The sequence below is a fragment of the Panonychus citri genome, unplaced genomic scaffold (genome assembly GCF_014898815.1).
Source record: "Panonychus citri isolate SS breed McGregor unplaced genomic scaffold, ASM1489881v1 Contig00001, whole genome shotgun sequence".
Classification (NCBI taxonomy): domain Eukaryota; kingdom Metazoa; phylum Arthropoda; class Arachnida; order Trombidiformes; family Tetranychidae; genus Panonychus; species Panonychus citri.
The window spans coordinates 1,293,282-1,317,648 of record NW_026515406.1 but is presented as its reverse complement, the minus strand read 5'-3'; the positions used below and the strand labels follow the sequence as shown (position 1 = coordinate 1,317,648).

The following is a 24,367-nucleotide window of genomic DNA, read 5'->3' as shown; positions in this document are numbered from 1 at the left end:
TCAAACTAATGACAATTTAATTCCTTTAAATCATCAACATTAATCTTAACCGTGACAACATTAAAGTCAAAACTAGTTAATGTTTTTTTAAATCATTAATTTGTTTAAATTGTTGTCATCATCATGTGAGTGCCTCTTAATTGTTGGTCAATAAAAGGAAAAAGTAATCAACACTTGAAACTTACCTTTCCAAATATTGTGAGATTTCAATTGTTGATTGTCCTGATCAATCAACATCTCATTTGATTTACATAAATTAGTCAATATGTTACATTGTAAATCATTAATGAATCTTAATTTACCTTTACAATTTACTGAACAATCAGTCCAATCAGTTTTCAACACCTTCATAAAGTAAAAACCATAACGAAAAGTTTATTATTTCAGTTTTCCTCTAAGATCCCAAATCTAATCAAATCACCAGCAATCCAATTCAATTAACAATCGTAATTTCATCCAAATGATCAAAGATTATCATCAGACTAATTAATTAGATTTCATAATCAATGAAAAAAAAGAGAAAAACCTTCAAAATGATTTAGAGATAAACAGAAAAGAATCACTAATCATTGTGATCAAGGATTTTCTTTCATCTTCTCAATCTAATGTTATCTTTTTGTTAATGGAAATATTATTTAAAAAAAAGTCGCTACTTACATGGTGATGATGAGTTAATTAATCACTAATTGATCTTTAAATCTTAAGCAACAGTTGATTGGGCAAACATTAATTCAATTTCTACGCCTCCATTAATAAGCAAAAAGTTTTTCTTTTTCCTTCTCATAAGCTTTAAATCATCATGATATTATGAAATGCTTCATATCTCTTGACAGTTCTCAGATATTTACTGAGTATTCATTGATAAATTTCATTCCTTTACTCATATACTCACACAATCACCACTCATCATCATCATCATCATCACCATCACCATCACTATTATCATGTTAACACAATTTTCTCGTTGACGTCAAACTCAAACAATAACATTGGAGGATAATTTTTAGACTGGGAGGATAAAATAGATATTGAGATGATAGTAAACTCGAACAGTGAACAGTTCTAATTGCGCAGTTGTTGAGATTCTTGGTTGACGTTGATTAACAGAGAAATAATAGAATAATAGTAATAGAAGAAATTTGTAAATTCGATCGATAAAATCACCTTAGTAACCTTTTTCTGCTTCTCAGTTCTTTACCTTAATTCCTTGGATGTTATTATTGGTTTTCTTCTGTAAAAGATAAAAATCAATGAAAGAAAAAATATTAATCAGTTTGACGATTTAATTTTTAAATTGGTGACATATTTTAGTGAATTTGTTTAAATTAAATTAGTAACCAAGTTATTGAATCAATTTCTTCTGAAAAATTGTTACTGATTATTTGAATATTTTCATAGTAATAATAAAGAAAATCAAATCAACAACAACTAAGAACAGAGAAAAAAAATCATCAACAATAAGTCACCATTTTTACCGATACCGATTCCGTTTGTTAGTCTCTTCATTTGATACTCGAACAATTTATCATTTAATTGTTACCATTACAATTTAATCTTCGTGTTTATCACATTCGAATCATTTGAAAACATTATTGACGCCATATTGGTTGATTATTTCTTCTGATTGTCTTTTGAAACCCTAATCATAATCATCAGCCATTGACATCTAATCCTTAAGTAATCAGCTTATATCTTCAATTGTTGATTTAGTAATTGTTAATTTTCTGTGTAACTGATTAAAACAAATCAAAGGGTTTTTTATATAACCATTTATTTGTCTGTTTAATTTTAGTGAATCAATTCATTTGTAAGATTTAATTACTCTCCAATTATGATCCATTGGACATCATGTTCATTAACTGTGATCTTTTTGGTTATCAATTGTTGTCATGCTTTTCCTAATCTCGGTGAACAATCATCATCAGAATTATTATCATCTAAAGACAATCAACAACAACAATCATCCTCGATTGTTAAACCTTTGCCAGTCGATGCTCAGGTTGAAGAGTTAAAAAATCGTAAACCTCAACCATTTACCTTTAAACATCACAATAATCAAGAGCTTAATCTAGTTCTTCAAGATATAAATAAACGATGTCCTGATATTACCAAATTGTATGAACTTAATTATCGAAGTGTCCGAGGTTGGCCTTTAACCGTCATTGAATTATCCGATGCTCCAGGAACCCATGAATTCTGTGAGTATCAGAATAGATTAACAAGTCTTTGAACAATAACACTTTTTGAATTCCTAAATTATATATAAATAAAAATCGTTAAGAGAAAAGGAATAAGCCAAATTAATTGTTCCATTCGAGACCAATCGAAGCGAAAATCAAACAAATGGTAACTTACTTTGTTAATTTGTATCTTTTCCTAAATTAGTGGAACCTGAATTTAAATTGGTGGCCAATATGCACGGAAATGAGGTATTGGGTCGAGAATTGTTACTTAAATTGGCCGATCATTTGTGTGAACAATATTACAAGAATGATAGTATTGCTTATCTACTTAATCACACTCGAATTCACATCTTACCCTCCATGAATCCTGATGGTTGGGATGATGCCACCGAAAATGGTCCTGGTCAGGATTGGCTGTATGGAAGATCAAATGCCAATGGTGTTGACCTTAATCGTGATTTCCCTGATCTTGATAGTGTTGCCTACAGATCAGGTGATAAAACCGATCATCTTTTCAACGAGAAATCAATTGATCACAAAATGCAACCAGAAACAAAGGCAACAATTGAATGGATCTTAACCAATCCCTTTGTCTTATCAGCTAATCTTCATGGTGGATCTCTGGTTGCCAATTATCCTTACGATGAAACTCCCGACGGAAGTGCCCGTAGATACGCACCTTCACCCGACGACGATACCTTCAGGTAATTTAAAAAAGGAGAAGAAAAAACAAACTAATCAAATAATCAATAAGAATTACATAAGTAATTAAATTATCGATAATTAAAAATGAATCAAAGGAAAATTAAGCGAATCCATTTGGATTCGAGTAGAAAGAGATTATCTTAATAATTTAGAATGAAACCAAAAGGGTTAACTTGTTTTTCCAAATTGAAAGTTAATTAATTGATTAATTTTTCTCTTGTTGATCAAATTGTTCAATTTTGTCGACAATTTAGACATTTGGCTCAAACATATGCTCGAAGTCACAAATTAATGGCTCTTCCCAATAGAGCAAAATGTGAACCTGATGAGGAAGATTTCGGTAAACAAGGTGGAATCACCAATGGAGCTGCTTGGTATAGTGTTTCCGGTGGAATGCAAGATTTTAATTATCTTGGATCAAATGATTATGAGATTACATTGGAATTAGGTTGTGAAAAGTATCCATCAGCTGATAAATTACCACAGGAATGGGAAAATAACAAGGATGCTCTTCTTGAGTACATTTGGCAGGTAAGAAAAAGCGAACAGAATTTTCAATATTATTCTTACCTGAATGATCATTTTTGTTTCTTTTGACGATTTCTTTTTAATTCCATGTTAATCTGAGTTATAATCTGATTCTGATTTTTTTTTCTTCTCAAAACTTTGTCGTCAATATGTTTACTTTATTAGTCTCATATTGGAATCAAAGGAATTGTCAAAGATGAAAGAACTGGTCAAGTTATTCAAGGAGCTCATATCAAGGTGAAAAATGTAACTTCCGGAAGGAATCAAGAGATTGACCATGATGTTGTTTCAGGTAAATTGATTGATTAAAAATGAAAAGATTGTTTAGTTGATTCTCCTATTACATTTTCCTATTTTAATCTCTGTTGAAATTTCTAACATGACAATCATCATCAAATTCATCTGATATTCTATAACATTGATGATTATTTTCTCTTAATTTCATAACATTTTTCCTTCTAATATAACAGTTATAATAGAATCTCTAATTTTGATTCAATTCGATACTTATCCTAATTGTTTATTGATCCAATTGTTACAAACTTTTTCTTCCTAATTTAGTTGCTGATGGGGAATATTGGAGACTATTAACTCCTGGACAATATGAAGTTACCGTTGTCAAGGATTCTTATGAACCATCAACCAAATTAATTAAAGTTGTCAATGAGCCACATAAAGAAACCCATAGAGTTGATTTTCTATTAACACCGAGTTCAGATGAATCTATTCATCCATTAATGTCCATGGGAAATTATCGTAATGATCCACAAATGATGAAATATTTAACTTATCTTCAAGCCAATGGTGAATCTTTGATTCCTCAGGAAATGGATATTGATTCAGTTTTACCTTAATCAATTAACTTGAACACGTTTAAATCGTGAAACCAAAGAGATTATTATTATTAAGAACAATTTAATTGATCTGTGTCATCTTCACAAGAAACTTCATCAATTTGATCTTATTATTATCATGAAAACAATCAAATCAGTCAATCAAATTTACCATTCATCATTATTACCGTTATTTATTTTATCCAAACCTTCAAATACAATTTACTTACAAGAGAAAGTAACTCATCAATCCAAAGAATTAATTTATTAATTGTTCGCAAATAACAAATGTTTTCAAATCAAATTCCTTCCTAATTGTTTGTTAAATTTTATGATTATTATTTTCTTTTTCAATTGCTATTAATTTATATATCATTTTCTCCCGAAATTATAAAAAAAAATGTACTTGTAAACCCATCGAGAGCAAATCAAACAAAAATCAGAGAAGATATTGAAACTATTATATATAAAGATTAATTTTCTTTTCTCAAACAATCAAATTAAAGTGTAACTAATCATTTTCCTACTTTCAATCGATCAACAAATCATCACGATCTAACTAATTTCTCCCTCAATGTTACAACAATTTTCCATCTTCAAATTCAAATTCGAATTCAAATCAACAATCTTCGAATCATCAACAAACAATTCAACGATCGAATCGTATTGATGTTCCATATCAAAGAGATTCTAGTGTTCGAAGTGTATAAAGAAAATTGAAACGAAATCTCAATCTAATTGTTCAAGTCACTTGGCGAAATGATGATAATTGATTAAAAGTATTTCTTGTTGAATTTTAATTTCTATTTTCCAATCAAATCAATTTTGCATAAGGTAATAACTCGATTATACTTGAAACTATTGAATTGACGATTTAGTGAGTTGATTTTGATTTAACTTTGAGCAGTTCATTTCCATGAAAGGGTTGATCAACTCGAACTATTTTCTGAGCGACATTAAGGTAAGCCTCATATTCAATGGTGTCCGGTGTTGTATCGTGATGATAATGTCCACCTTCACCTTTACCGATACAATGAGTGTGTTCATCTCTCAGATTGAAACCAGGATCTTTTGAGTGAAGAGTAGTTAGACCAACGATCGGCGCTGAAGCCTCGAAAAAGTGTAGCCATTCATCGGCTTTTTCAGCAGTGTCACATGGAGTCTTCGAGAAATCATTGGGCATAACGTGGATATAAATTTTCCCCTGACGAACCAAAAACAATCCACCCATGGAAATATATTTATCTGGATAAACTTCCCGAAGTATGTCACGAATGGCGACAGTTAAACTTTCACCTCGTTTATCAATTCGTTTACGAGCAACGATCTTAATCACCTTGGAAGGTTTGTTTTCTGAGATGAACACATTGGCCAGTATGTTGGTACAATCGGAAGCCAAGGGTCTCATTAAATACTTATTATCACTAATCATCTGAGAATAGTAAGAACCATGAGTGACATGAGTTTGCCCCGATTTAGAATCCGTTTTATATAATATATTGGGCATAAATTCAGCAATTGCTCCAGTTAATAAGAAAGGTACACAAGCAGCGCCCATTAAATGAGCCTCATCGAAGCCTACAGATTATTGAGGAAAAAAGAGAGAAAAACATTATTACCCAATTGAATTCAAGGTTCTTTCAACAGATAATCAATGATTAAATGGATGATAAAAGTGTCTCCTCATATGGATAATCCCCCTTGAAGTTAACTGATTAGTGTTTAAATGTTACAAGATGATTCCATTTATCTCATGATAAGATAAAAGTGAAAAACACTCATGATGACTTCGCAATGGTCAATCGATTCACTTGAGTTTCGTTGACGAAACTTACCCATTTTCTGACCAAGGTGGACGAAAGAGTAAATCGGTTTTGGATCAATCGGCATCGGCATCATGTAAGGAACTCCGCCAATATCAGCGATCGCTGTTTTCCCACCAAGCCCAGAACCCGCTAAATTAAATGGCTCCTTTGATAGATCGGGACAATCAACGACCGAAACCTCACAAGAACCATAATATTTGGAAAGGTAAGTTCCAAGTGTCGATGATAATTCACTCAAAGGTAATTGATCACAATCATATGTCTCCATAGGATAAGATCGACTCGATGACATTTTAGATTCCATGTTGATTGTTAAACTAATTTAATCCAAAAAGTTCACAAGTAAACAAAAAAACGAGGAGAAAACAATGAAACCAGCAAAAAGAGACACGAAGTAATTAAAACGTTGTTGTTAATCACTTCTGTTCTGATCATCAAATGACAATCAAATTAGATTAATTAAACAACTGAATATGAAGAAGACTCTCTTTAGGATAGTTGATTGATGGAAGTGATTAAACGTTGATTGTTAATACAATCTCCAGGGTGGAAACAACAACCCACCGGAGGGAAAAGAGGTTGGTCTTTATGAGAAATTGATTTTCGTGTGCAAATTATGATCAAGAAAACCTGATTTTCTCTTAATCAAATTAAATTACCAGAGAGATTTAGTTATTATCTTGTTTTAGTTGATTAATTACGTCAGACAATTAACTTAATTGTGAACTTGGTTCATCTTTCCGTCAAAACGTAAAGTCCATTAATCAACAAAATCATCATTGGTTTTGAATAACTTTTTCTTAATTGTTAATTTGATTGTTATTCTGTAAAATAATGATAACAATTAAAAGGACAAACAATTATCTTGGCAAGAGATTTACATTCATCCAAATGGATTTTAATTGTGAGAAAAGATATTAATTTAAAAAGATCGTTGGAATCGAGAAAGTTAATTGTTGTTGTTTTTTTTACAATACTCGGTATTTATAATACTTGATTGAATTCATTCATTAATTAAATTACAGTTAATTAGTAAAAATAATCATCATAATACTTATTTAGTTAACAATTTCACCGAGTAGAGATTAATTAAAATGACTTATCAGATCTTAAATTAATTAGGGATGATTATGGTAATGATGATGACGATTGGTGACTATGGATAATAATCTTTGATCATTTTGATGAAATAATGATTGTTAATTAAATTAGATTGTTGGTGATTTGATTAGATTTGAGATCTTTTTAGAAGAGAGGAAAGAACTAAAATAATAAACATTTTGTTATGATCCTTACTTTGGAAGGTGTTGAAAACTGATTGGACTGATTTTTCAACAAATTGTAAAGGTAAATGATTAATTAATGGTTTACAATGTAACATTTTGACTAATTTATAAATTAAATGGGATGTTGATTGAACTTCATATCTAATCCAATCCTCGTTATCTTCATCTTCCCATATTGATTCATGTAAAGTGTGTAAAAGGTAAACAAATGTTTCAGTACAACAAATGCGACTAATTAACGAACCAATTATCCTGTAATTAGAGAGAAAATTAATTAATTACAATGTACATTAACTTTAAGAATTGTCATATTTACCTTTCTAAAGTTGCACCAAGGTAAATTTTAGTTGTTAGTAGTGATAGGGAAACCCATGATGTTGATGTTACAGGAATTATTGATTGGATAATATTGATTAACGAATCAATTAGTGGTATTTTCACTGATTGTTTGTGTTTACGTTGAGAATCAACTGGTGATCCATCAAATCGATCACTTCCTTGAGATCGTTTACTTAGATGGAAGAAACAAATTTCTGGTGATGTTTCACCCGAAGCGATTTCTTTACGATTGGATTCATTTGATTGAATTAAATTGGATATGAAACGAGGTTCACTGATTGTCTTTAAGATTTTTGATTGTTTGGTGTGTGACAATTTGGTCAATTTAAGGCACGTTAACGGTGAATCGGAGATTACCAAGGATGGACCTGGAGCAAAAGTTCCCTCGGTTGGATTGGAAGGTTTTAGGAAGGTTATTGCATCACGAACATTTCGATAAACCCGATCAATTCCAAGTGGAACTAAAATTGATTGAGATGGACTTCGAAGGAAACTGGAACGTTCCTCTCTGTAGCCTAGAAAATCGCGAAATTCTCTTGACCTGGAGATTCTTTCGAATTTGGAAAGCTCGTTAAGATATTTTTCTAAACATCGACGACGATGTTCAACAACTGATCTATTAGACACATTGGAACGAAGTGGGTTGAAGGACATTATATTGGCCATTGTTACTTTTAAAGTGGACGGTTTGATAACAGTTTTGTGCATCCCTCTTAAAGTACCTCGAAGGCGAGCATTGTTTTCCAGTTTAGTTTGTAGATCGACAAATTCACGAAATCGATGTTTAATCGTCAAATTTTTCCATATTAACGATGAAGCGACACATTCTTCTCGAGTTTCTTCTTCCTCTGTCGCTGATGTTAGATTTTCCACCGGAGATGGAGGAAACATTTTCTCTGGGTGAACTTCTTCGAAAAGAGCATCAACACTGATGATATAAACGATATACATTTCTCTTGAATTTTTGACCAGTTCCCATTTGTTGATACGAATATTTCGAAATACTCTTGAACTTGGATTGGGCAATGAGTCTAAATCTATTCCCGTTTCACATGACAACGAATCCATTAAACGCTGTTGATTGTTTGCCATTAAATCTAGAAAATAAAGTACAATAAGATTAACAAATTATTAGTAATTACTATATTCAATTGTTTCACAATATCACCTTAATCATCAAACACTCAATTCTTGACTACAATGATTAACTGAGTAACTTAGGGCAAACCCGCAAACTATTCAGATTACAAGGTTAGTTTCAAGTTAATTAAGGTGTTACTATGGATTAAAAGTAATTCAAATAACAGAGAGGGTGGGAAAAAATATCAATAGTGATAATTTGAGTCTCTAGAAATAGGAAGTTTATCTGAACAGATTAACTACTCAGGGCGTGAATTTTGGTTAGTCATATGGAGAATATACAAATGGAAAATGAGAAATAAATTTGAGCTTCTAATATTAAGATTAGCTAAGATTCAGATGAATTGAATTTACCTGCGGTTGAGAGTTTTTTGGGTTGACCCATGTTACCTGGTTGGGAGAGACTTCGTTTGTGTAATTTGAATTTTTTATCATTTGCCTCGGAATTAATTTGACTCAGTTCTGATATGTTGGTTATGTTTCCATCGACACTGATACTTCTCACAGTTCCATCGGGTAGATTTTTCAATAATAAATTTGGAAATGGATCTGGATTATTTTGAAGAAAATCTTGAATCCCATCGAGCTCATATAAAGCATCATCTCGTATTTTAATACCAAATAATCTGGCGACACATGAAGTAAGAAACTCTGGATCGGAGATTAGGTCAACAATCGGTATTATAGCAGCTTTAGCAAGCAATTCTTTAATCATCAGGATTAGTGGATCATTGAATTCATTGCCATATAATTTATCTTTGATCTCGGTTAATGAAAGAGTAGAGGCTGAACAAGATTTCAAAACCTTCTCTGTACACGTTTCCAGGAAAATATTCATCTCTTCATCATTAAGGTTTATTTTATCTCGATTTGAAGGTGAACAAATTAGCTCGAACCAATCAAGTATATCTTTACTAAATTCAATCACATCGGTGGACGATAATTTCCTAAGAATAGTATGTATTAATTCAAAGATTGCCCGTTCAGCATCAGCTGGAAAAGCTGAATCGGGACTAATGGTTGTACACCAAGGGACAATATAATCTTTACATATATTTTCACTAATCCGAAAGGTTTCATTTTCCAGTGAGATTTCTTGACCACAATGAGTTATATTGGAAAGGTCAAGCTTTTCATTGACCAGGGTGATTACTTTATGGTGAGCAAGTTCATCTAAAATAGAGAGAAAGAGAGAACAAAGGAGGAAATATGAAAGAAGAAAAGATTAGTAAACAGGTAAGAACAATCAGTGAACAATAATAATGAAAATTTTCTGAATTAAGGAAAAAAGAAACAAGAAAAACAAGAAAAGAAAACCAAATTTACCTAACCAATCATATGGTACAATTGGCTGTTTAGATGTTAAATTTGAGATCCAGATGATTAATTTTGAAGCATAGAAGACAAGACCAGCAATTAAGATAACCAGTGTAGTTGAGAATGAGAAAAATGAGATTGAATTAAGAATTAGAATTAAGTAAAATCCAGAAAATAAAACACAATCATGGTTTGTCAATAAGTCGATCAGTTGAGCAAACATTGTATTCACTTTTGTACATTCACATAATTAGAAGCAACTTTTTTAACACAACTAGTTCATCTTTTAACCACAACCTAATCATCATTGATTACACAAACTAATAGACTTTAATAGTAGAAACACAATTAACAATCATCAAAACAATCTAATTGTCCCTTTAATTGTTAAGTGAAACATCAAAACCTTGAGTCAATTTGTTTCAATCAAAACAAAACAAAAAGTGTCACGTGAGTAAATTTCAAAAGGAGCGAAATATAAATTCAGTTAATCAGTTAATTTAATTGAAAGATTTTCAATTCCTCCAACAATTTAACTTTCAAACTATTAATCAACAAATTACAAGAATTTACAATAACATTACATGTGTTGTATTTGATTAAGACAATTGTTTGATTACTAAGCTCATCGTCTAATCAACCACTTGATACAATTGTTGAGTTGATTGTTTAATTGTTTGTTATCTACAATTAGCTAATTGGATGAAAAGATTTCTGTTAATTGGTTGAACAATCAGTAGGAAGTACATTTTAATTGTTTCGGTTGTAAACCTCTTCAATTAAGATTCGTATCTAACTTTTTATGTGAATTAAAAGTCGATTTCTAATCAATTCAGTTGATTTGATTTCGCGTTAATTTAAACAAACTTTTGATTATATATTTTAACTCCTTCGGAATATTTAATTTCTTTTAGATCCTTTTTTTTTCAATATGTACATAGATTGATTGGTTTTTGTTTTCAAATGAGTGAATTAAAATCAAAAAAGGTTAACTATGCTCGAAATAAGCAAGGTTGTATAAGAGGCTAAAATCAATTGTGAAAAAAAATATGATTGGGAAAAGATTTAAAAACAACAAGTGTAATAACAAAAATTAGTGGTGCAAAAATTTACAATTAGAATAAGATTTTCTCATAATTAACACTGTACTTTGTAAGTGACAGCAAATCCTTTACCATGGTGAAGTCCTTTGTTGAAAACGGTTATCATGAAAGGAGAAAACGAGGAAACAAGTTCACCGCCAAAGTGGAATTCATCACCACAGTGAATTGGACTGGTACCATCATCGGGAATTGGGAAGACAACAGTGTCTTGATCAGGGCAAGATGCAGGGAGGGAAAGTTCAGCGGACGGGTTAAGACCTAATTTATCGCCTAATCCTTGCAATTTATCTAATTTATCATCTAATTTATCATCTAATTTGCCTTCCAATTTAGCGATGTCAACATCGGGCTTTTTCATTGGTGCATTGTACTGGCCAGTGAACATGTTAGGGTAAAATGCCAACGGTCGGTTCATGAAGGGTGAGACTGCACCATACGGAAGTTTAACCAAGAAGGGTGAATATGGGTAACGTTGAGCCTCAACGAGAGATGGACGGTGGTAAACAGGAAGACGATATCTGTATGGTGTGTATGCTCCTTGTGGCCTGAATTTTTGAGCGTTTGAATAAGCCTTCAAGTACGATGCAGGTACATTGGATGGAGCGTGTAATCCAGAAGTAGTGAAGTATCTGTTGTTACTTGGACGATTCGAATAAGTGTTTGGTCGGTAAACGAAAGGAGCAGCGCGGGAAACTCTTGATGGAGCTGATTCCAGGGTGTGACTTGAGATTTTTCCACCGAGATTGAAAAAGATTGGCTTGAGTTTAATGGTACAACCTCCGTGTAAATTGCCAAAACATATTCCATACTTAAGACCATCGATATTACCAAGACCAGTTTTATTTATTAAATCGAAGTTTAAACTTGTAATAAGTCCAGCTTCTTCTCGATAATATTGAGCACATCCAACTGGTGGTTTCTCGGGGCTTTTAAACTCAATCATTTCAGCTCGAATCAACCAACGTCTTTTAATTGAACCATCATCAGCTAAATCGATCTTGATAAAGATGTCAGACAATTCAATCACGGTGGGAATGTAAATGTGAGTCTTGGAGTTGAGGCCACAAATTTTATTGATTCCAAAGCCAGGAAGGACACCACCGGATACGGAAAGAGCATCGTTCTCACATTTACCAGTGAGTTTATCAGGTTGAGCCAATTCGAGATCTTCAATCAACAATTTAATATGAGAAATACCAATGGGTTTAATCAATTTAACAACACATGAACCAGTTTGAACGGTAGCACCAGGGAAACCGGGATTAGCGAGAATCGTGTTGTTAAGGAGGGAAATTTCCCCACACTTGACGGGCTTAACACAGCAAACGGCTTGACCGATACATAGACTTTTACCATCACCGAATCCACCCTTGGCGGCACATTCATCAAAATCTTTACAATTACCGGCCTTAAGACTTGTTTGTCCAAGACAAGGTAATCCACCCTGAAGAAAGGCAAATGGTGCCGTTAATTTGTCCAATAGAGACTCAGCCTTGGGAGGAGCAGCGGCATCGGAGGATGAAAGGTCCAAGGAAGCACCAGGAACAACATTGGGAAGGACGACAGGATCGGGGGTAACTCCAAGAGCCAAATTCAATAGGTCACCGGTACCAGAGGCAGTTGATAAGATGGACAAGGTAATTACTAAACTTGTAAACACAATCATGTTGATGGAGATAATTGATTCTTGGTAGAGTAGAAAACAAACAAAAAACCACAAAAATTAAGTAAAAATGAAGGAGATTTTTTTCCTCGCCAAATAAAAGGGATAACCTGAAGAGAATGGAAAAAGAAAACAAATATTCAATTAGTATAAACAATTAACTCAAAAAATTTTCTTATTAGTAATTAGATCAACTCACCTTGTTGATGTTTCACAAAGAACTGATGATCAACTGAGAAAAGAAAACAGTTTATATACAATTTGGATTAGAATCTTTTCCTTTGGTTAATTGTTGCTTCTTCCAATCAGTGTTCACTTTGTAACTGTTGACCAATTAGTTAAATTCACTTGTGTCACAATTAAGATGATTGGTTAAAATTAATTCTCTTCAATTTGGTCAACATTCATTTCTCTTGGGAGACAAGAGGAAAAGCAAATCTTCCAATGGTAAACAAAGAGATTTTTTTTCAATTCGAATTTTTTTTTTAATTCTTTTCTTCTTTAATCAAATCAAATGTTTCCATCAGATAAGTGATTAGTTAATTTGATTATTCTAATTAAGGAAATGATTACGTAAATGAGAAGAAGAAACAATTTTCAAATTGTTGCTAACGAATTTTATTAACAAAGTAATGGGAATAAATTGTTTGGTTGATTGTTGGAAGAGTGAAAATAATTTTTTCTTCATTTTAATTGAACAATTTAATTAAATAGAATTTAAATTATTAAATTGTTTTAATCACAAAATGGAAATTCATTTAAATAATAATAAAATTTATCAGCTTAATTATTGTAGCGATTGATTTTTCTTTCTCATTAACAATTAGACAAGTTTTGATTCTTAATCAAGTTAATAATAAGTTAATCAAAGAAAAGATCACATTTAATTGTGTTTTTGTTATATTGGCAATCACAGGGTGTGAATGTGTGTCCGTAATTAAAGTTGATTGTTCAAGAATAATAATAATCAATTAATGATGATAATCATTTGTGAGTCTCTTCATTATAAGTCAACAAGAGTAACTTGTTCATTAAGTGTCAAGTTATTAACCGAAATTGTTGATCGTTGATTGTTGTTATTATTGTTAATAAACCCAATGAAATTGGTTAAACTACGACAAGGTTGTCTAATCTGATTACTTAGACGATGAAAGAAATCACGATCAACAGTAATTGAACGATGTAATGGCCTAATTGTGGTTGTTAATAATAATGGTCGACATTCAGTAATTGCTTCTTGATAAGTGGGCGGATTGATGAGATAATTATAAGAATGAGTATTATCATTATCATGATTATCATGATTATTATTGCTATCATTGGAACTTGTCTCACAATATAAGCTTGATGAGGTTGATATTAAACAATTTGCTGACGATGGGTCATCTAAATGGACAATATTAGCTTGTCCATGGCCCAATGGACGAGGCAGGTAAACAAATTGACCATTAATTAAGGAGGTACGACTACATGATTGAACAATAATGTTATTTGATTGTGACATTTGTATGGACGTTGTATCACCAGAGACCTTTGGTTGATCTTCAATTGTTGTTCCTGTTGTTGTTTGATTGGTTGTAGTTGCAACTAAATTACCTGGTTGATTGTTTATATTGGTGGTATTGTTATTGTTTACATTACAAATTAGTAATGCTTCCGAATAGCTTGGTGCAAGTGTACAATTGTTGACCAACTCGAATGAATCAATACTTCCCAAATTACCAATACGATTGTAACCTGATTGTGAATTTAATTGATTTACACCAAATAATTTGGTAACCTGATGAACGAAAATGAAATGGAAATGGAAATGGAAAAGAAAAGTAAATTATATACAAGAGAAAGAGAGAGAGAGAAAAACACTAATTAGCTTTGGAATTACACATAAGAGGATAGAATATAAACTAAATTAGATCAAACAATTTAATTTTAATCCAGCCAAGTAACGATAATCATTAGAGGAAAGAAATTAGATTAAGTTTGAAGGACCAGATTCGAGAAGATCAGAGAACCAGAAAAAGGAAACAAATCAGGCAAAAGAAAACAGAGAAAAATGAACAAGAAGATTGTTCAAATAATCAAAACTCGAACCTTAAAGATCATATTTGTTGATTTACTATTTTCATCTAATCATATAAAGGATTAATTAGGTTGATGGAGAAGAGTTAATTCAATTAAAATGGAAAAATAAACTTGGAAGAAGAAAAAAAATGAAAAGATTAGCAAAAGTAAAGAATTAGATTAGAAATTCTAATCAGGATAAAGTAATATCTACATGGATAAATTGTAACAATTAAACTGGAAACAAGGAAACATTTGTTATTTGCTAGATTATCAACAGAATCAAGTAATCTGCTAATTTGAATAGCAATGAACATTAATCACAATCAAAGGTTTAGACACATGGAAAGAATGAAGGAAAAAGAGACATTCGGATTAATCTGATGTTCCCATGGAAAAGAATTTCAATGAAAATGATTGATCAACATTAGATGGAGATTATTAATCAAACAGTTCACCTGATAGTTAACATGAGATGTTTTAAGTTCAATTGCGATTCGAATTGGCCAAGAAAGGAGAGCGAATGAGAATAACCAGAACGCTAAGTGAGAAAAATACCTGAAAGAGAACCAAAAAAGAAGATCAATTGTAACGGTAAAAACAAAGGACCAAGAGAAAGAAGATGAAATCAATGTTTTCCTTTTTGTTTATTGTTCTTTTCATCTGATGTGTGAATAGATAAAAACAATAACAAACCAAAGAGAGAAAATGAAATAAATCAGATCAAGGGAAAAGAAGAAGATGAATTAAAATGGAAAGGAAAACGATGATTAATTAAAGAAGAGCAAATGAAATGTTGATACTAACCAAGGCACAAGCGATTGATCAGCAGAGGAGATCATGTATTCTTGAAAACTCGTTCCAATTAAGTCGAGACCTTCCCTCATTTCAAGATAATCATCATGTCTTTCACATTCATGGAAAAATCGATTCCGTTGAGATTCAAATTCATTGGCAGCTTCAATGGTAGCAAAGGCAAATCCTTAATCCAAAGAGAGAGAGAGATAATAGAAAACCATGAAGAAGAAGAAAAAAAGAAAACGAAAATCATGGAGAACAAGAAAATAAGAAGATAACATTGGAATTACACCGAAAACTGATTGTAGATAAACATTGGAATGATGGATAAATGGTCTAAATTGTTGTTAATCACTCACCTTTGGTAAATTTAATTCTTGTCGATGGATGTTTATCTAAATCAATCAGAATTTTGGAAACATCTTTGTAACCACATTCAACATAAGAGAAACAACTTCCAGCAATGTGAGTATTAATCCGTTCGTAATAGATTTGGGTTGTTGTTGAAGCTTCACCATTACGATAACGAGTTAACTGTAATCAAAACGAATCAAGATAAATGAGCAAAAATAAAACAATTGGATTAAATTTAATTACTAGAAAAACAAAAGCGAAACATCAACATCCAGGCTTAACTTACTGTTCGCGACCTTCTTATGTAATGGTAACAAACTGCCTTCCACCATATGATTGGTTGGGATTCTTTCATTTGCTGGATATAATTGTCCACCGTTTTGGCATCCACACTGTAGACCTTTAATTAAAAATCACATTAATCAATCACAATTAATTGGTAACACAATTAGAACCAAAATCAAACCGCTCGAAACAAAGAGTCAGAAACAGTTAACCAAAGTTGAGAAAAATTATTTCTCTTTGTAATCGGAGGATTGGAAACAATTATTTCCATTAAAACGAATACAATTTAACATTGGTAACAATTTAATCTAAATTAAGAAAGTAAAAGAAATTGGATCAACCAACCAATTTGATTATTGACAATTAGCCAAATGGAAAAGTGTTCACTTTGTATTCATTTATGTTGAAAGAATCTGATACTTGGAGTGGATAATATTTCATTGGAAGAATATTTTTATTTTTTCTTCCATTATCATGATAATGATTCCAGAATTTAAGAGATAATATTTATATAGAGAATCCCTACTGAGAATTAAAGAATTGAATATTTATCATGTTCTAATAGTAAATAAAGAGACATTGAATAATGGGTTTATCTTAAACCTAAAGAATTACATCTCGTCCTCATGAATCGTAATTCTAATTCAGATTCGGATTCAGATTCAGATTCTTGATTCATTTTTTTTCTCTCTCTCTTTTTCCTATTTTTCTTTATTCTGTCTGATTTCAGGGTAATAATAATAAGAAAAGGAAATAATATCTAAGTAGCAAATAATGTTCCAAAAAAGGAGAATTGGTGAAATATAACTAAATAGAAAATGAAAGTTTATCAATGTTTCGTCTTGGGTTGGAAATTGTTCAGGAATAAGTTGAGTTGTTGTTCATGTTTTTGTTTCCCAATCATCATGAACATCATTACTTCATGGTTGGTTGATTGTTGCAACTTGAATATCTACTGAAATGAAGAATAGAGGGAAAATAATCATAGGAACCAAAAAATTCGAACAAAAAAAAAGAATCGAAATCTAAACAATTCTCATTGGTAATGCTTTTCACGAGATTCTTGTTTACGGAAACATTTCATGATGATGATGATGATGATGGTCAATCAATGTTACTACTTCTGTACTGACCCAGATAAAAGGTCATCATCATGATCATCATGAGAAGAAGAGTAAAAAGATTCTTGGTCAGTCCTCGAAATGTTCACAATCGCTTAGGAGAACCAAAAGAAAATGGAATATCTTTTTCCCCCTGAAACTTTTTCCACCTTCTTCAGGTAACAAAGTTTTCTGAGTTTCCAATAGTTGATTATCTTCAGTTTAAAATCAATGTTCAATCAACTGATAATATAAACAGTTACTTGATTACATTATCATGAAAGTTATCACATTGGAATATAAATTGACAAATCCAGGGGAAAAAAACTTTTCTTTCAACGATAAACAGAACAGATAAAATCAAACCATTTGAAACTTAATCTTCTCCTAATTAAGTTAATTAGTTTAACTATAATTAACTACGAAACTGTAATCAGACACTTGATTAATTGCTGTCTAAATAACAACAATAAACAATGAAAAAAAAACCAAATTAAACTTAATTGTGTTACATTATTTTACTTTTTCATATTTTTATATAATAAAACTCAAGATAATCAGTTGATTTAAAAGCAATTGTTATCCAGACAAATGTTTACCATGAAAATAAAGGTTAATCATGAATTCATGGCTGTTAATCATTTTGAAGAAAATTTAATTACAATTAGCTCGATGATTAATATTTAATTACCTTAAGTATTAATAACAAGGAGAAAAGTTAATGGAAAGTTGAGTTTATTTTTCTCGTTCATGAGATAAATTGAAAAAAAAGTTTTTCGATAAAGAGAGTGAGAGAGATGAAGATAATGATGAAGATAATGATGATGGGAGGATGAGGGAGTGGGTGGTGGTAGTGAGGGTGATACATGAGCATGGAAAATGAAATGACCTAGAAATGTCTGATGGAAATATTTTTATATATGTTTATCTATTTCTGTTGATGTCTTAAACATTGTTGTTGTTATATTATCATTGTTAACATGACGATAAGAAACTGGGAGTGACTTTTACTATGAGATGATTCTGAGTCGGAAATGATAAAATTTCAGGGAAGTTGGGATGCTGGGGATGGAGAGAGAGAGAGAGAGAGAGTAGTTGAGTAGCTTCAATGTTTTCCAATGATGAGAATGATAAAAAGTAAAATAAATAGTCAAAGGAAGAGGAGGAATAGGAACAACCAAATAGAGAGAAAAAAAAGTAAATGTAATATTTTTCTTCTTATGGTTTGACTTCAATTCTTTTTTATCGAATAGCATTTCTTTTATATATTACAGAATTTTACAGAATTTTTTTGCTTCATTCTATCATGTGAAAGATAAAAATGATGATAAACATCATAAAAGAATAATATTTCTGTTCTGATGATGACAAATGATGAAAGAGAGAGAGAGAGAAAGATTATATTCAAAAAGCTTTAGGGTTTCTGTTTTTCTCGATTCAGTCACTTTTCAAGGGTTCACTCGTTTCGAGAATCAGAATAAGACGATAAAGATCATCATCATCATCATAATCATGATAGAATCTTCATCTTCTTATCATCTTTGCAAATAGAAGGTTTTTTTTTGTTTCTCTCTTCTTCATCTTCTTCCGCCTCCACCTACTTTTCCTCCTTTGTTTTCATTTATCTTCTCTCTATCTCCCTCTCCATCTTCATTCTGAATACTTAGCATGCTTCATATCATCAAAAAGCTCATCATCATGAAAAGAAGAAGAATGAAAAAGATAAACAAAGAAAAAGGAGATCAAGAAGGGAGCAATTTCTTTGGAAGTGTAAATGATGATAACTTTTTTCCCTCTCTCCATCTGAGTAATATAATGAATCCAATGAATGTGTAATAATAATACTTTTTGAATGTTGTTTCTACAACTAAATGGAAAATTGTTATCATCATGATAATCATGATACATGATGATAATTGTATCAAAAATGAATGAATGAATAATGTTATGGTTATCATTTCTTGAAAATTTTCATCGAATGAAACAAAAACAAAAAGTTGATTAGATTTTTTTTTCCTTCAAACTTTCTTGTATTAGAACAAAGTAAAAGAAAAAAGTTATTATTATTATCAAGATGAGAGTTTCAATTCCATCATCAATATTTCATGATATTATTAATTTAGATGTAAAAACGTGACTGTGATCTGAATCACCCTGTTTATTTCATTATAATTGTTAAGGATCAAAGTGTTTTCAGCTTATTGATCCAATCGATTCGTAGGCTTAAGCTTTAGTATAAATACCAAACCTTATATACTTTCAGGGGTTTGGTCGTGTTCATTTTTCTTGAGGAAACGAAGATGAAGATGAGGATGATGATGAGGATGAGGATGAGGATGAGGAGGTTGAGTAGGAGGAGGAAAGATGAAAATAGAAATAAAAACATCACCTCGTACAATATACCGAATGAGATTGTAATATATCACCATGAAACTGAACTTGTTATAGTTTTATTTTTCCTTCAAGTTTATTGTCAACAATCAATCTTGATTCTAATGATTATGATAAAATTTTAATCATTATCATGGAAATTGTTTCGTAACTTATTTCAATTGAATCTATTTATGTAACATTATCATCTTAATCAATAATCTCATCTATCAAATCTAAACGGTAACAGTTTTAATTGCATTGTTTTTGTATCATGGAAACTTGAATGATATCAAATATATTCATACAGTTATCAGATTATCATAGTGTTGATTATGATGATGAGAATCATGATTATCATGAACATGATGCAGATTCTGAGCAGATAATAAGGGAAATAGAGAAGAAAAAAAAAATCGAAAATGAAAACAAAATTGAGGTCACCAGAAAACTATGGTAATAAATATATAATTTATGCCTCAATAAATGATGGCTCATTAAGTTATCATTGGTATGGAAGGATGAAGATGAAAATAAAGATGAGGATGATAAAAAGGGAGGATGATGAAGATGAGAGAAAATACTAAAAGGATGACATCTTAATGATGGTGATGATGATAAAAAAATCATGATGATCACATTTTCCGGGGAAGATTTTTTTTCCTCCAGAATAACTTGACATCCTCTCGATTGTGATAACTGAGTGTGAATCAATTTCTAGCTCTTGATTGTGATAACTTTGATTCTGGTTTAATTCTGGTTCATTGATTGTTATCTCAAGGTTTCTACCTTTTTTGATTATAAGGTGTTAATTGTAATCTAATACTTACTAATTGTGATCGAGTTGATGAATGCCAACATTCAATCAAATAGGCAAAGTATAACATGACCACAAAAACCATAGGAATGTAAATATAACCATCATCACATGGACTGGTCCTTTTCCGTTGACCATTAATCTGTAAAGACTGTTGTTGACAATCAGTTGATTAATTGATAATATACCAAAAGGTTAATTTAATTGTTACTGGTTTTTGTTTCATCTTGATAGTTAATTGTATTCAAATTTTGATGTTCACTTTTCTTGGCTCATTATTATTAACGTTGTTAATTGATGAACCAAATTAATGATAATAATGAATGAAACATGAGATGATTAAGTGTTTATCCATGTTGAAAAATATTATCCCCATGAAGATGATGCTTAATCATCATGAAATCACAATTTGAATTGTCAGGCTAATGAACAGTTTGCTTATTATTATTGATTTTCACTTTTTTTCCAGTTTTTGAACGGAAATTTTGTTTTTTTTTTCATCCAAATTCTCAGTAGTTTTCACCTAACAAGTTCAATATGATTTATCATTATCAATGAACTTTTATCTCCTCAGTTTGCATGGGATGATTATGAATCTTCCTCATTCTCTGTCATCAGAATCATTTTCTTAATGTGTCTTAACCTTCACACTCCCTGTTGACTTTTTTTTTCATCATGAAAAATGTTCACTTACTGAAAATCTAATGGAACTTTTTTCCTCTGAAAATTTTGACGATATTTTAATTTTTTTTTATTCTTCATCTTCTCCTCTTCAGCTTCTTAATATGAATAAATTCTGGTGAACTTAAATTCATCTTCATGTAACCATTATGATGAAAAATTGAATAGCAAACATTGAATAAATTGACAATTCAATCCATGGTTCATGGTAATGATAAACATAAGGAGATTTGTGATTCAACTGATGTAATTTACACAAGAAATTTAAATTTCTCGATTTACAAGATGTATTAAATTTAGATTAAATTCTGAATTCATGGTTAATATATAATCTTAATCATCTAGCCTTCTAAGCGTGTTTAAGGTCAACTTGGACATTGTCAAGTTCAATTTGATTGGGTTTTGTGATTGACAAGCGCAAGGTTAATGGTCGTAATTAAATTACAATCGATCAAATAATCAACTGTCGGAAAACGGATTCAAGAAATTACAGTTTCCATTTATTTTCATGGAAAATTAAATGATGATAAAAACTTTTTTTTCACTCGGAAAAACAATAATAACATGATATTAACTCGAGACTATTACCTGGGATAATAAAGTTGACAATAATAATAAAAAAACAAGAAAACATGATGATGACAATTGTTGTTGAGAATTTAGTTTAGAACAAGAGAAAAAAGTTCGAAAAAAAAATTCGAGACTCGAAAAATAAAACTTTACTTCTAATAAATGTTCTGGTATTTTTCACTTGAAACTTTCGATTTAAAATTGAATAACTGGCTAAATACTCTGGAACTATTGATTGTTTATCGATTAAAATAGAGTTTCGAGTTAATTGTGATTAGATTTACCTGAATGTTGAGGATTAAATGGGTTATCTGACCGATTTTACACCAAAGAATAGTGACCAGTCCAGAAGAGATCAGGAAGGTTAGAACGAGGCACTTTAGATGAAGATTAGTTCGAAGGCAATCGAAAAGATTTTGACGTGAAGGTTTTTGCTGAAATCGAGAGAAAATTTCGAAAACAAGATGAGCATGAAGATGACAATAGAAGATAAATATTCGTGTATATTATTGATAGAAAAAGAGAAAAGAATAAACCAAATAAAGTTTAGAACAATCAATCAAAAGGTTCGATTAGTTTTCTTTTTTCATTTCCTTCGAACTGTAAATCAGTTTGAAAGAAGAAAAAAGTTTGAAAAGTTTTTCTCATTTTCTTTACCTTTCAAAAAGGTTAATTGCTTTTCTTTTATTAATGATTAACAAATTTCGCCCTCAGGGTAGAAGAAGTTAATTTAATTAATAATCTGATTGTTTGAATAGCTTTCATCAAGTCGTAACTTATATTACAAATATACATTATAATTGTCTCTTTTTTTCATTTTAATTTGGATAAACTTTAATTTAGACTCAGAAAACTCAATTGTTTTTTATATTTAATTTGCTCGGAGGCTTTTAAATTGATTACACAAGAGTTAATCAATTAAAATTAACTACGAGCTAAATTTTATGAGACAATCGACTAAAGTTTCATATTATTTTCATCAGTTCGAGATATTTAATTGTTCATATTATCATTGTGATGATTATCATTTGCGATTTGGTAGATGAGATGATCAATAAATTGTTACTTAATGGACTGAGCTTCGAGCATGAATATGCCCCAAGGGCTTAACATTATCTTCATCTTTTTCATCCTTCCATTTATCCTTTTTTTCTGGTAACATATTTCATCATAATCATCTTTATCTTCATCATCTTCATCATCATCTTCTTGACCTCCTCTCTCTCTCTCTCTCCATCTCTGGCAATTATTTGATTATCATGGAAAATGAAATGAAGAGATTTTTTTGTCACATCAACAAGATTAATTATCTTGATTTTGATTGGATTTTGTCTCTCTGACACCAACAATTAACCAAAAGAAATCACAATTATCCATTACTGATGTTGAACATTTCACCATCAATCATAATCTGTTTCCTATTGATTTACATTTACTTTCATGACAATTAAGATTTTCCAATGAAAATATCATTTGCTTTCAGTTTAATTTCATACATTAAAAGTTAATCAGTTAATTATACTTATGAAATCTCAATTTACTTTAATTTATTAATGATTAAAACTAACAGTTAGCATCACTTTATTAGCTAATTAAAGCATCCAATGGATTGTTACAATTTATGAATAATTTAAAATGGGAAAACTTTTAGCTTCTTTTGTATAATATATGATTAAGGAAATTTTCATTCTCATTAACAATTAACCAATTAAATGTTTGATCTTGGTTTTTTGATTGATTTGCTTTTCCTTTCAATAAAATTAAAACTTAATCGTGTCAAGTATTTAGCAATTAAAACTTACCTCATCAACAATCCCATCTAAAATGGTTGTCATTTTATTGTTTTGGAAATTAATCACAATTAGAGGAAGAAAAAAAAACTTTCACAATTAACTGGATCAGAAATAAAAATTATTCCCAATTAACTTGATCAATTTGATTTTCGTTATTTTTTTCATACTTTAAGATTATTATTGTGGTTAATTGTTGGCAATTTCAATCCGGTGAGTTTATAATGGTTGGTAAAACTGTTAATCGGTTCATTTTGATTGTTTATCTTATTCTTCATAGTTAATGAATTTTTTCTTGATTATTTTCGTTGTTGTTGTTAACTCAATCAACTCCAACAATCAAATGTAATTTTTATTTCATCACAAAAGTGAGAAAATATTCCAATCGATATTAACTTAATACGCAAGACTAAATTGTCTCACTGATTGTCTGTTCATTTTAACTCATTAAATTGCTGAGAAAACTTTTATTCTTTACAATTAATAAAAATATTATAATGATTTGATTGTTAATCATTTAATCCTAATTTTATTCAAATGGAAAATTAAATTTCGATTAAAATTTTTGTTTCGTTTCATTTTCTTGCATAAATGATTTCATTAGGAGATGGATAGAAC

At 30.7% G+C, this 24,367-nt stretch overlaps 5 protein-coding genes across 6 annotated transcripts; 1 reads left to right on the top strand and 4 right to left on the bottom strand.

Annotated features, from left to right (window-relative positions):
* Positions 1-1,211: 1,211 nt before the first annotated feature.
* LOC128385868 (carboxypeptidase E-like) lies at positions 1,212-5,049 on the top strand. The gene is made up of 5 exons (XM_053344803.1): positions 1,212-2,198; positions 2,386-2,887; positions 3,143-3,419; positions 3,582-3,708; positions 3,978-5,049. The coding sequence occupies exons 1-5, from the start codon at positions 1,832-1,834 to the stop codon at positions 4,268-4,270; spliced, it is 1,566 nt and encodes a 521-aa protein (XP_053200778.1). The 5' UTR covers positions 1,212-1,831; the 3' UTR covers positions 4,271-5,049.
* On the bottom strand, positions 5,023-6,388 carry LOC128385879 (ester hydrolase C11orf54-like). The gene is made up of 2 exons (XM_053344812.1): positions 6,085-6,388; positions 5,023-5,827 (listed from the first exon to the last, which is right to left on the bottom strand). Exons 1-2 carry the CDS (start codon positions 6,377-6,379, stop codon positions 5,124-5,126), a joined length of 999 nt encoding a protein of 332 aa, XP_053200787.1. The 5' UTR covers positions 6,380-6,388; the 3' UTR covers positions 5,023-5,123.
* LOC128385836 (uncharacterized) lies at positions 6,327-10,888 on the bottom strand. 2 transcript variants are annotated; one of them, XM_053344767.1, is made up of 4 exons: positions 10,167-10,888; positions 9,195-10,013; positions 7,678-8,797; positions 6,327-7,613 (listed from the first exon to the last, which is right to left on the bottom strand). In XM_053344767.1, the coding sequence occupies exons 1-4, from the start codon at positions 10,378-10,380 to the stop codon at positions 7,304-7,306; spliced, it is 2,463 nt and encodes an 820-aa protein (XP_053200742.1). In that variant the 5' UTR covers positions 10,381-10,888; the 3' UTR covers positions 6,327-7,303. The 2 variants fall into 2 exon arrangements, with proteins under 2 accessions (XP_053200742.1, XP_053200749.1); XM_053344774.1 differs by having other exon boundaries at positions 9,231-10,013.
* Positions 10,889-11,024: 136 nt separating this feature from the next.
* On the bottom strand, positions 11,025-13,262 carry LOC128385858 (uncharacterized). Its single transcript, XM_053344791.1, has 2 exons — positions 13,123-13,262; positions 11,025-13,033 (listed from the first exon to the last, which is right to left on the bottom strand). Exon 2 carries the CDS (start codon positions 12,924-12,926, stop codon positions 11,295-11,297), a length of 1,632 nt encoding a protein of 543 aa, XP_053200766.1. The 5' UTR covers positions 12,927-13,033; positions 13,123-13,262; the 3' UTR covers positions 11,025-11,294.
* A 136-nt stretch (positions 13,263-13,398) lies between these two features.
* Positions 13,399-24,075, bottom strand: LOC128385851 (transmembrane protein 151B-like). The gene is made up of 8 exons (XM_053344781.1): positions 23,762-24,075; positions 22,244-22,393; positions 20,722-20,859; positions 16,423-16,536; positions 16,142-16,316; positions 15,792-15,966; positions 15,443-15,542; positions 13,399-14,703 (listed from the first exon to the last, which is right to left on the bottom strand). The coding sequence occupies exons 1-8, from the start codon at positions 23,792-23,794 to the stop codon at positions 13,927-13,929; spliced, it is 1,662 nt and encodes a 553-aa protein (XP_053200756.1). The 5' UTR covers positions 23,795-24,075; the 3' UTR covers positions 13,399-13,926.
* Positions 24,076-24,367: the final 292 nt, after the last annotated feature.